The following is a 17356-nucleotide window of genomic DNA, read 5'->3' on the forward strand; positions in this document are numbered from 1 at the left end:
GCAAATTAATGACCATGCAAAAAGTACGTCTGCTCTCAGTTTTTTTAATTAAGTACAGTCCACCTTAACTCGGTGCTCTCCTATAGGAAATCATCTTTTGCTATCTGAAGCCACTTTATTTCTATCACTATTCGGTTTATGGCGTTACTGCCATCGAAGGTATATACGAGGGCCGTTCAAAAATTACGCGGACTGTGCTATTATTTACTCTTACAGACGTCATATAGTTATGAAATTTCACAGAAATATGTATCTTACAGATTCCAATAAATTTTGGTCAAAATTTCTATATTTTAAAAAAAATTCTACTAAAATTCTCTGTATGTTGATATCGCTGATGGAGAGGTACGGAGCACGACAAAAATATTGAAATAAAAGCATGCGGAATCCAAAATTCAACTCATTAATTTTCTATAATTCGCGATATTTTTCGAAAATTTTCTCAAATGTATCTTTAAATTGTTCTATTATTATGTATTTAGATTTCTGACCTGATATTTGAAGTACTAACAGAAATACAGTGATTTTTCTCTGATGCGATTCCTGTGAAAAAGACTGTGAAAATGACGTCTCCTGAATTGACGGCGCACCACACTTTTGTTAAATTATGTGTAATGCTCGAAATATCGCCAACATAGATCCAAAATATGCATAATATAACATGTAGTAAACTAGGGTATTCGTGACATTCGTCCACAAATAGCAAATTGAAATTTTAGACCGTTAGACCTCTGTAAAAAGGCTATACGGGAGGACGGAAAGAAGATTTTCGACGAAAACTTTATCCGGATTGTAAAGAACGTGATTGAGAGTCACCAATATCACACTATATCTCATAAATACATGCAGCTTTTGGTTTTAAAACAAAAAAGCATGCGGAATCCAAAATTTAACTCATTAATTTTCTATAATTCGCGATATTTTTCGAAAATTTTCTCAAATGTATCTTTAAATTGTTCTATTATTATGTATTTAGATTTCTGACCTGATATTTGAAGTACTAACAGAAATACAGTGATTTTTCTCTGATGCGATTCCTGTGAAAACGACTGTGAAAATGACGTCTCCTGAATTGACGGCGCACAACACTTTTGTTAAATTATGTGTAATGCTCGAGATATCGCCAACATAGATCCAAAATATGCATAATATAACATGTAGTAAACTAGGGTATTCGTGACATTCGTCCACAAATAGCAAATTGAAATTTTAGACCGTTAGACCTCTGTAAAAAGGCTATACGGGAGGACGGAAAGAAGATTTTCGACGAAAACTTTATCCGGATTGTAAAGAACGTGATTGAGAGTCACCAATATCACACTATATCTCATAAATACATGCCGCTTTTGGTTTTAAAACAAAAAAGAATATTCTTTACTTGTTTAATAGATTTTAAGCTTGACAAGAAATGGTGTTTGGATGTTGAGTAGATAAGGTATAACTCAAACTGTACAGGTACTCTTGAGAAAATGAAAGCTCAGTCACATATTTTTTACAATGCCTGTGACGTCGACAATTTTGCTGCTCCGTGACTTAATGATATCTCTTGAAAAATCACTCAAAATTGAAACCAATTTACAACATTTTGATATGAAATTTTGAAGACCATAGAAGTAAAGATTCTTTTATATTATGTGTGACATTTTGCCCGATTATGTCGTCAAATATTTTTTCTGTGCAACAAGTCCGCGTAATTTTTGAACGGCCCTCGTTGCAAGAGAAAGGAGACAAGTTCAAGTTTCCAGATTATTTCCAGTTTATTAATATTGTTCAATTACGAAATTCAAAGAGCATTATTGTGAAATTTCATTATTGTAAAAGTATTATAATACGTACAGTGGGAAACACGCATTGTCTTAATCAAATTAGAGCTGTTTAAAACACATAAACACGGTTTTTATATAATCAAACATTGCGTTTCGCTTATTCCTTAATGTGTATTTCATGATACTTGTGTTTAGAAGATGTAGTATTTATTTCAACATGTCATGCAAAGATTTTTCGTACTTAAATTGGCTTATTATACCCCCCGCTTGAAAAGCGGGAGGGTATATAGTAATCGGTATTTCCGTCCGTCCGTCCGTCTGTTACGCTTTGGGGTACCCATCTCTTATCCGCAACTCCTCTCATACCACCGAAGGAAATTTAATGAAACTTTCACAGAATCTTTATAACATATTGCTATTGTGCACCTCCTATTTTACTTTTTGATCTGACTTATATTTTGGATTTTCCAGAGCAAAACATGGACACTGCCATTTTATTCATATGGGAGGCGGGGGGTATCATTTAGTGAGCTCATTGCTCACAGTACCTCTAGTTTTACATTCTCATTTGCTACAGACAAAAATTAGGTTCTGAAGTATGTTGATTTGTACAAATATAGGATGAACGTCAAATGCTGACTGACATTTTTCATACTTATTGTAAGATCATTATTTACACATTTAATTGACGACGGATTTTTTCCCGTTATTTCCCGATCATTACAAGGAGCACAAGGCGGGTTCTGACTGTTTACTAGCCCATGACTCCCATCTATGATGTTTAAGAGATCCGTGTGTGCTCTGCTCGTAATCTGCGTTCTTAATTGAACATTTGAATGTTCGAATACATGTTTGTTATCTCTCTATATTTCATTATTTACAAAAAACCAGATCAATCGGCCATTAGCTCTATGTATTACTGAGGTAGTTAGAAAATTCCGTAGTCAAATTGCTGGACCCAGCTATTCCATTACCAATCCTTTACCTTTATTCCTTTCAAAAATATAAACTGCAGCTGTGATGAGTAACTTCAGATACACTGTGCTACAGCATTATAGAAGTGGTATTAATCAGATGTGGATCCTCACAAAATTTAAAGAAACTTAATTATCAGAATATTATTTTTTTAAAAAGCAAACAAATTAATTTAAGATATTTTTTAATAAAGGGTTTTCAGAGATTTTGTAACGTGATCAAGCCGTTTTTATATCCCGTCATTTTTTTAAATGGTAAATAATTTCATAAATATGCCATTTCTCAACCGATTTTATGCATTTGAATTCATTGCTATTTCATTATTATCATCTATGGCTTCTCTCTACCATGGCATGCTTTCCTGGAATTCTGTCGATCTGATGCACTCGTCTTTACGCTCAGAAAACAGGTGCACTAAAATCAGAGTCTTGGTAATTTACTTATGTTTCACCATCCTTTTCAAATTAACTAGAAAACGCTTCACATCTGAGGATTCCTTTGTAGGTATCATTCTAAGATTTATGCGACAGGACATCAAGAGTATTAGTGTTGGAAATCAATTATTTCCTGGAAAATTTAGCTTTTATGAAGTAAAGTTTTGTTTTTTTTTTCTCATTGTACATTAAATAATCCCGTCATTTTAAATCTTTTCAGACTAATATTTTCCTTTAATGATCATATTTTTGTTAGAACAAAAAGGCGTCTGAAAGAACAAGCTGAAACCTGTTATTATATGTCCAATCTATATGTATAGCAGGTTGAAAGTGAAGTTTAAAAAATATTCTTTTATGTTTCCTTCATAAATTACACGAATATTGGAATGCGACGTTTGTAAGAATTTAAATTTACGAAAATTCTGATGAGTTAAATATATACATGTATACAACAAAAAATTATCTGAGGACACTCTTTGTTTTCTATGAATTTACTTTCAAATTGGTCCGCAGCTATTAATGTACCGATTGCAAAACATTTTACAGGCTTGTATATAAAATATTTAAATTATGCAAATATACATTAAATGAATCAACATTCATTTAAAATAAAAAAGAAAAGTACATGAAAATATATTTTTATTTTAAACATTTCCTCAAAGTTTATTTATGTACAAATGCAGCTCAGAAATGTATATAAAACAAAGAAAAATATAAGAAAAAATATAATGTACCTTAAATCAATAAAAAATAGGATCTTATAAATGTGTGTGAAAAATATACAGTCAGGTATGTTCACACAACAAGCGATTAACAATATTGTGTCTGTGTGTAAATGTATGTATAAAATAACTTAAAGATCAAAGAGTCTGTGTGCAATTTGTTAATTAACATTAAATATCTTGACATTCCAATTACACTATAATAATAAATAATGAAAAGCTATTTTAATTTTATTTTAAACGATATTTTATTCACTGATGTAAATGTGAATGGTTTTGAGCAGCAGGCTTAGCCTATTTCAGCCCTCTCCCTAAGCTATTTTAATTGTTGGATCCATAAAGTATGGACCTTCCTTAAAATCAACTTCAGAGACCTTGTATAAAGAATCAGATTCATTTTTTTAGTTAATTTATGTCAATGAAGAATTACAAGACACAAGGTACTTTGAATTTTTATTGAACTATGGAAAAAAATGTTGCATGTTATTTCTTACATTTAAGATTCATATGATTTTCTAAAGTGTAAAAGATCTTTAGGTTTTTTATAATCCACGATTTATTTGGATAATATCTAGAATATACAGCAGCACAGTGCGTCCAAAGTTTTTCCTAAATATTATGTGTAACTATAGAAAATTGTTAGAACAATAGTTGGAGCCGGTAATATATCTTTGTTTATGTGGTTTTCAAGAAATGAAGAGATCAAATATAGCTAGGGTGGTGTATTAAAGGGTTAGCATTCTCAAAGTAGGATTAAAACCAAGTTTTTCTAAAAAAAAACAAACAAAACAAAAAACAGACAAACAAATAAAATAATGGATCAAACAAACAGACTTTATTGTTACAAGCTTTGTTTGCTGGGACCATAGTACATTCTGAATGTAATCTTTATCTGTCACCTTCGATTTAGGGAAATCAGAAGGATTGTGATTTGCATTCAACATACTATCATTTTTCTTCAATATCTCTATGATAATGATTAATCGATTCTGACAGTGTTTGGGTCTTCCCCTTTATAATTCGCCCGACGTCTGGTCTGATCTTTGACTGAATTTTTTATTATAATAAAACTGAAGTTATATCGCCAATTGAAAGATTGGACTCTAAGTATTTAGGTTAAAGAACGTTTTAGATTATTACTTTTTGGTAATTATTTTTAACTACTTACATTAACATCGGTAGTGACGTGTCCTGTAGTTGAAAGAAGAAAAAGAGAAAAACCCTCAAGACAATTTTGTCTTAAATATTATATGTAGGTAATGTAAGGATAATGTGTATTTTATAAATTTGGAAACAACAGTTTGACAATACCTGTAGACAATGTAAGGGATGTAGAGTTTAACTATAATTATGGTTAAATGCATTGATTATAAATATTCTTTTGTTCACAAAATTTACTCCATTCATTTACTTAGAATATTTAAGCTTAGGGAACCGGCGGGATTTAATAAGAATTATCTTTCGTCTCACGCGAGTGCTTAAAGATCTGGACAAACCCACAACCACTAACTCTTGCTTACATTCTGATGTTGGAGAATTCAAGACTTGGATGGATTAGTTTATTCAAAAATTATTTTAAAAACTTAAGAAACTGGAGTAAGGTTTTGTGAGAAAGTTATGTAGATCACATTATATTACTGACCTACTGTTATACAAAAAGATCCAGGATAAAAAAAAAGATCAACATATTTGTGAAGGAGTGTTTGTCTTTATGTCATGTATTCTTTCTGAATAACTGCAAACTATTAATTATGGAATTTTCATTTTGTTTTTAAAATCATCCTTTGCTATCTGAGCCTGGTCTATCTATATCTGGTCTATTACGTTACTGAGCATGCTGTCGGAACTAGAGATATACGGAATAAATTATAGAAGAATATTTTGTTTCAATGTTTCAGTTTATTTCCATCATTCAATTGAATTACAAAATTCAAAGAATGAAACATTTGATTAGAGTTAAAAAAATCATTACTGTACAAAACAAGCATTGTCTACACAAAGACAAAAGAAATGTACCTGGTACACACAAATAAGGCTTTTGAATAATTAAAAAAACTGCTTTTCTCTTGTATTCCTGAATGAAAGTATCTTTTAATATTTATTTACATGTCAGGTAACATTTCATTAAACATAAATTTTATTTCGCAAGTGAATTAAGGCTGCATATGAAGGTTTCTATGCAAAAAATATCTAATTAAATTCCATAATTGCTCTACCTACCGCACGGAAAATGTTTAGACTTGTTTTCTAATACATTCTTTTTTTCCACGACATGCGATAGCCAGTTCACATAATGACGTCATATTATGACGTCATCGACCTCTACTACACAAGTTTATAGGAAACATCAACAAAATCGCTAAGGCGCAAGGGCATACCTTACTTTGTTTTACAGAAATAAGGTATAAAAAGACGCAGGTTATTCCAAAGATATAAGATATTGCTGCACAAATGTCGGCACTGCAATTGTTAATGGAATTAGGGAACTATTCGTGCAGTTTTAAGTTTAAACAGGGAAAAAATTCACAGTCCAGTGTCAGTTTCCTTATCATTTTATCAAATGACAAAGTGCATAGGATTTGTGCAGCAATTTTATTAATTTTAAATATATTCTCCTTAATATTATACATTGTTTATTAGGTCACATGAGTAAACTCAGGTGACCTATTGCTATTTCTTTTCGGCCGTCGTCGTCAGTCGTACGTCGTACACCGGTCGTAAACTTTTGAACATCTTTAGCTTCTTCTCTGGAACCACTGAACCAATTTCAACCAAATTTAGTATTAAGCATCTATGGATAAAGGGGAACAAAAATTATGAAATTCATGGCCCTGGGATCAGGGGCTCTAGTGCTAGCTAGGGCAGGTCTAAATAGATTATATAGTGAAAATGCATTATTACTTTGAAAATCTTCTTCTCTGCTTCTGAGCTTTGAATAAACTAAGTAAGTACAAAGTTATGATGAGCAAGAGTGACTCTTTGTAAATTGTGAATTTTATTGCCCCAGGGTCAGGGGTTCTGGTGCTACGGTAGGGCTATATAAATTATATAGTGAAAATGCATTATTTCTTTGAAAATCTTCGTCTCTGCTCCTGGGTATTAAGTAAACTAGCTAAGTACAGAGTAATGGTGAACAAGAGTGCCTCTTCCAAAATTGTGAATTTTATGGGTTCTGGTGTTAGGGTGGGGCTCTTTTGATTATATAGTGAAAATGCATTAATTCTTTAAAAATATTCTCCTCTGCTCCTGGGTATAAATAAATTTGAAAAGTACATAGATATGATGATCAAGAGTGCCTCTTCCAAAATTGTGAAATTCTGGCCCGGGGTAAGTGTTTCCGATGTTAGAGCGGGGCTCTAATGATTGTATATATATAGTGAAAATACATTAATTCTTTCAAAATCTCCTTCTCGGCTCCTGGGTTTTAAATAAACCAAGTTAGTATATAGTTAAAATGCCTCAACCAAATTTGTGATTTGCATGGCCCCTGTGTCAGGGGATTTGCCATTTGGTTTATATGGGGGTGGGCTCTTTTAATTATATAGTGAAAATACTTTAATTCTCTGAAAATTGTTTCCTTTCCACCTGGGTGATGATTCAAGTATATATAGTTACGATTAGTAAGTCAGTGCCTCTTCCAAACTAATTAATTTCATGCCCCTGGGTCAGGGGTACATGTACATGTATCGGGGGAGGGGAGTACATAGTCTGAAAATAAATTTATGCTTTGAAATCTGCTCTTTGGTATTTATCTACCGTTTATGATGAAAGAAAATTTATGATAAAATTTCCAAAATTTTGAAATATGTGGCCCAATGGTCAGTGGTACCTTTGGGGTGGGTTGTACTACTGGTTTTATAGTGGAAGTGCATTTTCTCTTTGTTATTCTGGTCTACCTCTGCGTATTAAGTAAATAGAGTAAGCATGCTTAATTCATAATTATGATAAGCAATGGTGCCTCTTTTAAAATTGTGAATTCCATGGCCTCTGGTTAAAAGCACGAACCAAATTAAATTGTTGAAAAGTTGTTACATGATACTCGGGTGACCTATAATGCCCGTGGGCCTCTTGTTTTAAATTAAATAGCATATATCCTTGCGCCGACGAGGATTTGTTGATGTGTTTTTTTTTTACCTTGTATGGGAGAGAACAATGACGTCATGATATGACGTCATTATGATTTACTTGCATTGATATACTGTTAGTACTATGTATGCATAAGAAAATCAATTTGAACTTTCTCTGTACATAACATATACAACTTATGAATTTTTATTAGCTCATTTGCATAGAAACGACCATATTTAACCTTAACTCACTTGCATTTATGTAATTTTATTCTAACATTCTATAGAGCTACTGATATATATTCAATAAAGATACAAATTATACTCTAAATTGTTTTGAAATATTGGAGAATCTATACAAAAACGAAATAACAAGATTCTAGAAAATTTAAGTCAGAAATAAGATCTTTTTTAAACTGGTTGACGTAAATCTTTCTAAACTTCCTCTTATATATCTTGATAATGTTTTACTATATAGAACCATAGCCGTTTTATGCTTGTCTTAGCATCATTCTAGTTTGCGTCAAGGACACAGTCCAGCCTTTGAATTGATACCAGCTTACCCCTTGTCCATGATTGTTATTACCGTATTCGCCGTTTAAGTTTGACTGATGTCCCACATTGTACCACCACGCACCCCGCCACGCCTGCGCACTATTCTGAGTGGAAATTCCATCGTTATCATTATCAAAGGTAGAAAACTGCGCATCATTGTTGCAGTACATATTTGTACACGAAATTCCGTCTCCTGTAAATAGAGAAAATGTCCTTGGAAAGAGTTGTGTAAAAATGTAAGTTACGTACAATTTCTAATTTAGCATATTTTATATCACTTAATAGCTAAATACTATTTAAGTATTAATCTGAATTCCATTTGGAAAACTTGGAGGATAACAAGCGTACCAGCTGTTCCACTGTAACCTGACACATGGATTCGGTAGTTGTCCTCCTCCCCTGCTATATAGAAACTACTGTACTCCGCATACCTAGACTCTGTAAGGTATTTCAATTCCACGCGCAAAACTGTATATCCATTGGTGACCAACAAACGGATGTTGTCAAGTCCTTTAAATACATTACTTGCATTAAATACAAAACCGATCAAGCCAAATTCCAAAACATATCTATTTGATGTGATTAAAATGATTATATATTTCTTTGAGGACCTGAATTTGAGTTTTTGCTTGTTTTGTTTTAAATAAAAGAATCAATCCTTTTAGAAAATTATCACTAAAAGACCTTTCGGAATATTAAAATGTTTTTTTTTTATAAAATGGAAAAAAATATATCAAATATATCCTCTAAAAGAAATTTGACTGCGATATCAGCAACTGATTTCAAACATGACTGGTTAAAGCTGAACACGACTCGTAAATAGGCATAAGCCAATATTGATTCTAGTAGCTACGATATCAGAACCGGGTTATACTCTTCACATTCGCACCTGACTGCTTTATGTCACTGGTATCAGCGTGAAACGGCGACACGTGTTCGTGCTGGCATGAAACGGCGACACGTGTTCGTGCTGGTTATCTTGCATTCCTTTGCTCACATTTTATTGCAGTGAAGTGTTTCTGTGTTTGTTTGTATACTGCATTTACCACGGCAAGTATCAAAAGTTTCAAGGGTATCTTACTTTCCTGCATTAAAAAAAGTACAAAATTTTATTTTGTCGCTACCGAGTGCTGTAAAGCATTCTAGTACGTCCGTCCACGTCGGTGCTTGACGACTGATTCCATTGAATAGTGACCAAGTCAGCGGGTTTATATAAGAATCCTCAGATATTGCGAGAAACCAATCGAGTATGGCGGACACATTCCTTTTACAAATCATGTTCAGCTTTAAAAACAGATTGAGTATTTGAGTTTGTTGGGGACATGTTTTTCAATTGTACAAAAAAACCAACTTTTTATAATCTTTATATTCTTTTACAGCATATTTAATCAATTTTAATTTACTTACCAATCCAGAACTCAGAATTGAGATCTCCAAATCCGATTTTGTATTCAGTCCATCCTCTGTAAAAGTTTACAGAGCCATCAAACCTTCTTTGTATCATCTAAACAAAATAAACAAAAATTATTTTAAAAAATCATATATTTGTGAATTTTCATAATTTTAAAGACCGTTTAAGGAATCATTGATTTCTTTAATTTTAATATTTGTATACCTACCGTCCAAATATGGCCGGCTGTATTCATACAATTGGCAGGAAACTGTTGACCGTCCATCTTCACTGTGTGAGTCAGAAATTGGCCTACAGAGGGCGTGACAGCTCTACAATCGCAGTCTAAAAATAAGCTATACGTATCATGATATCTGTGAACATACTTTAACCATGCAAAATATTATTTTTACATTTAAGGTCAAACAAGAAACATATATTGACGCAAGCGTCAAAAATCAGACAAATTAATTGTTCCGAAGTAATTATTGAAACTGAAATTTGCGTGACCTGTTAATTCAATTTTTTTTTATTTTTCTGTTTAAGTATCTCCGTGACATGAATCACTTCCTACGACACTGCCGATTTTCTTCATGAATATTACATGTATAAGCAAACTATATATAGATCTCGGGTGGAAGTTTGATGTCTATGTATAGTTTTTACATAAAAAGTACAAAACTAAAGTTTAAACTTAGCTCTAACTATAGATAGTTTTACTTTAATAAAAACGCAACAACTATGTGGGCTCCTCGCTCGCTTCCAGCAGAGGATGCTCACCACCACCCCCTTCCCAACTCCCTCTAGATCCACCACTACATTTCTTCTCTGTCAGTCTCCCTTTTTTGGTGATGAGAGGTGGCGGGAAAATGCTTGGCACATTGTAAAACGTGCTAGTATCCTAGTCTCCTGGGCCAAAATGTTGTAAGATTCTGTGCTTTTAGGAAATCAATATCTCATCATATTTTTGAAAAATTTCCATTTGAAATCTATAAATATGCACATCATTTTAAAATAAATACAACAAATCCTGTTTAAAAAGAGAAAGTAAAATTGTTGATATACAACGAGGTCTTTGTTTTAGATAATGCCTAACACTCGTGTTAATTTTCTCCGCACTTCTTTCATGTCACAGTTTGGCAATCAGGATTGGATGAAACATTTACTCCATTATTTCTAAAATTTTAATCTTATGATTATTGTGCTTTTTGTTAAACATTTAGACAATCTTTGTGTAATATTCTATAATATGAATGTTAAATATTTTTATTTAATAAATTGTTTCAACTCCGCAGAAACGCACGACGACTTCAAACTTTCATATCAAATAACCGACCGCCTCCTGGCGGCCGGTAATAAAACATCAAATTATTGGAATTTAACCTAAAGGTTTTTTGTTTTGTATTAATCAAATGTTAATTTTGACGATTTTTTTTTCTGATTTTAGACAATATGGAAATGAAACAAAATAATTACCCATTCTTTCACATTCGAAACTATTATGGCTTTAAACGCAGCTTCGATTTTATTTCTCAGGTCTCAGTAATATAAAAGGAATACTCATTAACGCAAGACACGATGAATTGCAAAAAAGTCAAACATAAGAATCTGTGTAATATTCAGAGAGAGAGAGAGAGAGAAAGAGAGATTGACGAATTTGGTTGCCTAGGAGAAGTAAACATTCCTTGTTTGTCGACCGGCCACAGTTATTGACAGAATAAAGAACCAACACTGCCGAATGCATCAAAGTGACGAATTTTGAGCTGAATTTGAATCCCCCCTCTTTATACGTTGACATTTCTATATGTGTATATAAAAATCCAATGCGATTCAAAACAACAGTCAACCAATCGCTCGCCTTTAGTCGGTTCAACTTAAAAATATTTAATCGGATTTTGAAAACTATCCGGTATGTAGGCTTGTTATGGTAGAGTGACATCAATGTGCACTGTTACAACGCTAAATGTCATGAAAGAAAAAGTGAGCTAGCTCACATACCCCGCGCTCCCCCAAAACTCAAAGTGCCGAAAATCAAATAAAGGAATCGGAATTTCCTTATGCACATCTACATATTGTGTCCCAAATGTCTGCAATGTTTGACCAAATTCTGTGCAGCGATCTATAAGGAGTTGAGCTGACAAACTGTTCATCTCTATATTCAAGATATTGCCAAAACTCTAGGATGAAAAATGCCGAAATTTCCGGAAAAAAAAGGAATCTGAATTTCCTGGTAATATACACATATACACATTGTGTACTAAAAATGTGCAGAGTTTGACCAAATTCTGTGCAGCGATTTATGAGGAGTTGCGCTGACAAACTGTTCATCTCTATATTCAAGAAATTGCCAAAACTCTAGTTTTAAAAATGCCGAAATTTCCGGAAAAAAAAGAATCGGAATTTCCTGGTAATATACATATTGTGTCCTAAATATGTGCAAAGTTTGACCATATTCTGTGCAGCAGTTTATGAGGAGTGCGGTGACAAAAAAAGGACTGGCGGACTGACACTCTGACTGACTGACTGACTGACAGACGGACGGGAGAAAAACATTATACCTCACGCAACTTGTTGGATGGGGTGAAATAACAACGTAAAATGTAATAAATCTGGATTATTACATTTTGCGTTCTTACATTTTGCGTCGAGATCAAGGCAAAATGTAATAACGCAAAATATAATAACAAGATTCTTGGATTCTTATATTTTGCGTAATTACATTTTGCGTCGAAATCATCGCAAAATATGCTTTTTTGTTGTTATATTTTGCGTTATTTAATGTTTGCACTGAAGACAAGGCAAAATGCAATGAATTGATATGTAATAAAACAAAATATAAATATTAATTTTTTGATTGCGTTTAAAACAAACATCATAAAATTGATTTAATATATAACCAACACGGGAAACACGCTTTACAAAATATTTAGAACAATGAGACAAACGTTACGGCTTCGTATGTTTATCATTGTATTATTGTGGACATTTAGAAATATTCCATTTCATTATTGGATGGAAAGAAGAGAGAGAATTTTGTTTTTGCTTGTCTGCTGGTGATTTGTATGCAACAGTATGGTATCATAACTCTAAATAAACCCCCTTTCCGTTATATATTAATACCTGCTAGTACATATCAATGGAAAGTTTTTTTAGATTGATTGCATTTATCTATAAAAAGCAAAAGCACGCTGGCCTATACCCCCCCCCCCCCCCCCAAGCACGTTTCTAATTTGCAAGACCCATAATTTGAATACATGTACTAAACTGATTTTTAATACAAGTATACGTACCTAATTACTAATTAAAGCAATATATTGTAAAATTTATTTAATAATGCGCAAAATGTTATAACGCAAAAAGTAATAATGCTCAAATGTGTGTTGTTACGTTTTGCGTTATTACATTCTGCGTTGATTTCGACGCAAAATGTAATGACGCAAAATGTAATAATCGAGGCTAATTTTACATTTCATGTTGTTATTACATTTCGCACTGTAACAGTGCACATCAAAAATATACTAAAGGGCATATTTATTTGATTTACCTGTCCATTTAAGAATGTTTAACTCAAATAGAAGAGACATTATTCGACTACGTGGTCTGGAATGTACACGGGATTTTAAATTTTGACCTTTACTTGAATCTCAAGGCAATTAAGCATTGAGTGTTCCTTTTCGTACAAACGCTTGCCATGAGTCCAGGGGATCTTCGAAAAAACCTTAATCATTTTGCTCAAAATACAACACTAACTGCATGAAAATGCACTGCTCTCTACTTTGAAAGACTCAAATCATTTTGCAACAGTACTTGAATTAAATTTATGACCTTTGTATTAGTTTTTATTATTTTTAGTGCGAGGTAAAAAAAAAATAATAATTAGTTTTGGTCACAAAGACTGGCTTTTAATTATTATTATTATTCATTATTAATCAAAAATTGGACATATGAATGTAACACTTTAAACCCAAATAATAACTGCAAAATGGTGACTTATTTAACACTTTGTTTTCATGCAAAGGTTTAATATGCTTGTTTTGTTCGGTTTCTTTTGAAATATATAGTCTGGTGATCTTTATCTCAGTTTATTTTATCTATTCTTATAACAGAGGAGACTTAATATCATGTCACAGGTTCAGAAAAGTGTATATTTTTTTGAATTTTTTCTCCTAAGAACTGGAAAATAAAATAGACTTGGAAAATAGTAGTAATATTTCAATAAAATAACAAATTTTGACAAATCACACTCAGTAAAGGTTCACAGGTGAAAACAAATAGATTCATCATTTAGGCTGATTTTTACCGTTTTGCTTTTTCTTTTAAAATTCACCCGTCTTGTTACATTTTTCTTTAAGTTTATATTACACTTTTAGCACTTGGCTAACATATTTTGAAATTTGTTTTTATCTGTATACCTTTACTGAGTGTAATATGTCTGTATTTGTAATTTTATTGAAATATTACTGATATTTCCCAAGTCCATTTCATTTTCCAGTTCTTAAGTCAAAATATTCTAAGAATTATCCACTTTTTCTAAACCTTTGACATGATATTAAGGCTCCTCCAAGAAAAAAAACTGTTTGTATCATCTGTCCCAAAACATATAACACTAGTAAACGTAATTGTTTTCATCAATATTTAACACACTAGCAGAAAATGTTGCACAGGTTTTATATTCCAGGTTGAAATTGCTCAAGAACTCTAAATACAAACATGTTATACCTGTTTAGTCAGTTATTTACAATACGCACCAAATCTTTTCTGCTGCATCAAAATAAAATGCACGCTGGCAACCCTTTAACATTCTTATTTACTTTAATATCAAGCGGTGTGTTCTGTGAAATGCTAAAATCCATACAATGACTGCAATAATTTTCTTTCAGTAAGAAATCTGTGTTCCTCTTTTAATGCAATTAGTAATCCTTTTAATTGAGATACGATACCTACCTATAACACAATGGCAATGTCCCTTTCTTCTGTTAAAATAAGAATCCCGACCACATGTGTGTTCCTATTGAAATTAACAAAAAAAAACTTATTATTTATTTACTTCAAAACTCCCCAATCATTTTAAAAAAGACAAAAAACAAATAATTTAGGGGGGTTTACATACTCCTAAACCGACCCCATCATCATTTTTTTCTTCACATGCTTGAATCTTTTGGAAATTTTGATCTCACTTACTGAAGTTAAATCAATGGAAATGGTTAAATGGAAAAAAGGGGAATGCGTCCCTCTAAATATTTTTTTTAGAATTAGAATTATATTTTTTGATAGTTGACATTAAAATGATGAAATGATGCAAAAAATATCAATAGAAAATACATTAATGTGCTGGACTAAGTGTAGCTTTACCTCTGCAAATATACACAGGTAATTTCAATATTTCTTGATGCTACCTTTAAAAAAATGTTGGTTGCCTTCTCTCGACCGACTGACTAATTGATCCAACTAAATACTGTTTTTTTACATTTCAGGACACGATTTTCTTTTATTTATATTCCTCTAATCAGGTCAACAATTATGTGATAGAAAAAAAGATTTTCCCACCTACCTAACAAACCCAATAATTTTACACAGACTCGGTATGTGGCAAACAAACAATATTTCAAAGATGGCTTTTAATAACGTGCAGACTTTCAAATGATATTTAGATTTTTTAAAAAATACATCATTTTGTTTTTTCAGCGCATTATTGTCTCTGTTTAACAAGCCACGTGATCAAAAATTGTCTGATTCTCTTCAGCCATTGATCTTTTTTTTTTTTTAGAAAAAAAATATTTTTGAATTTGTTTTTAACTACGAAAATTCTTTGTCAATTGTAATTTTTTTCTTAATATTAAGATTATTTCTAGAAGTAATTTTTAGTCACCTTAGATTTAACACTTGAAAGTGAGTTTAAAAGAACATACCGATAGTGAATTTTTATCGATGCATTTCGAATATGAAGTTTTACAGATATCTGGAAAAAGACATGCTTTATGTCAATAGTTTTAATGTGTTTCGTATGTATAAACGTATTTAGTTTTAGCGGGTAGAAAAAATTAGAATTTTCACAAGTTGTGGTAAAACTAAAAGAATATTTTGATACAGTAAACGCAAATAACAACTACATGTTCCTATAACTAATTTATCTTTAAAACTATAATATATATACTCTGTGAAATAAATGCTTTAAAACGTTTAGACATGAATATTTCAATGTAAATTCTTACCAGTTCATATCGAAGGCAGGTATTACTTCCAGTGACCATATATGTTGAAATGCTTGAACTAATTCTGAAAAGTGTTCTTGTATCAAATGAACATATTTCTACTGCGTTACAGTCCAGATTCTTGTAGCACTCTACAGCACCATAACGCAATGACATATCCGATATAGTCGGAATTAACTCAGATATTAACAAAGATGTGTCAAAATAAGATACATTTCCTTGATATACAAAGTTACTGCTAACTGTACTGGCTTCCAAATATGGCACATACAGGTATAGAAAACTGTGGAAAAATATCAGATTCATTTTTTTTATTGCGAGAATGTAGAAAATCTTTTCCTTTAAAGGTCTGCATGCAAGCATAACGATTTCTGCACATTTTTAACATAGTTTTCCATTTATTTGAGCTATGCAAGAATGTTTCATCAATTAAACAAATATCCAGTTTGAAGAATTTAACAATAATTTTTTTATAATTGTGGTTCTGTACGACCCATCCAGGAGATAGTTCACTCGCGAAGCATTTAAGATTTTAAGTTCTTTCACCTTTTACGAGTATGCTCAAAGGAATCGAATACATGATTTCTTTTAAATTGGTTTGCTGAATATTTTATTAACGTATGGCATGGAATAGGAGAAGAAGCTATTGGGGTTTCTTTGTTTAAAGGTTTACCATGCATCTCCAAATGAATTGATTTATTGGAGGAAACCCACAAACATATTTAAAAAATTATACATGTTCAACCAGTTCTTGACTGTTTTAAAACAAATGTGTTTGCTACCTTTTATTTTTTTAATAAGTTCTGAAAAATCATTTTAGGCCTATTGTTCTTTTAAAACATTTAAGAATGATTTTTCTTTATGATTTTTTTCTCATTCAACTTATTTTTGATGATTAAAAATGAAATATGTTCAAATAAGAAATATTGATTAAGAAGAATTTTTATGTTTATTCAGTTTTATGTGAATACTACGAAATACTGTATACCTGGTATATGATTTTGAGAATGGATGAACTTAAAGAAATCTTTCCTCGTAAAGAAAGTAAAAACAAGAGGCCCAGGGGCCACATCGCTCACCTGAGCAATTGGCTAGGAAAAAGCACAGATCAGATCAGAACTGAAATGTACGGGGGGGCTAGAATTTTATCTCCCCAGGGGGTCATGATTTGAACAAACTAGAATCTATTTACTACCTGAAGATGATTCCCTATAAATATCACTAAACATGGCCTT

The 17356-nt window shown here is 32.0% G+C and overlaps 1 protein-coding gene across 1 annotated transcript; it reads right to left on the minus strand.

Annotated features, from left to right (window-relative positions):
- Nucleotides 1-8455: 8455 nt before the first annotated feature.
- On the minus strand, nucleotides 8456-16427 carry LOC134257051 (ficolin-2-like). The gene is made up of 6 exons (XM_062739703.1): nucleotides 16122-16427; nucleotides 14854-14917; nucleotides 10139-10254; nucleotides 9927-10023; nucleotides 8868-9029; nucleotides 8456-8712 (listed from the first exon to the last, which is right to left on the minus strand). Exons 1-6 carry the CDS (start codon nucleotides 16425-16427, stop codon nucleotides 8456-8458), a joined length of 1002 nt encoding a protein of 333 aa, XP_062595687.1.
- Nucleotides 16428-17356: the final 929 nt, after the last annotated feature.

Source organism: Saccostrea cucullata, unplaced genomic scaffold, assembly GCF_032062105.1.
Source record: "Saccostrea cucullata isolate Sc308-1 unplaced genomic scaffold, CSIRO_AGI_Scuc_v1 ctg3700, whole genome shotgun sequence".
Classification (NCBI taxonomy): domain Eukaryota; kingdom Metazoa; phylum Mollusca; class Bivalvia; order Ostreida; family Ostreidae; genus Saccostrea; species Saccostrea cuccullata.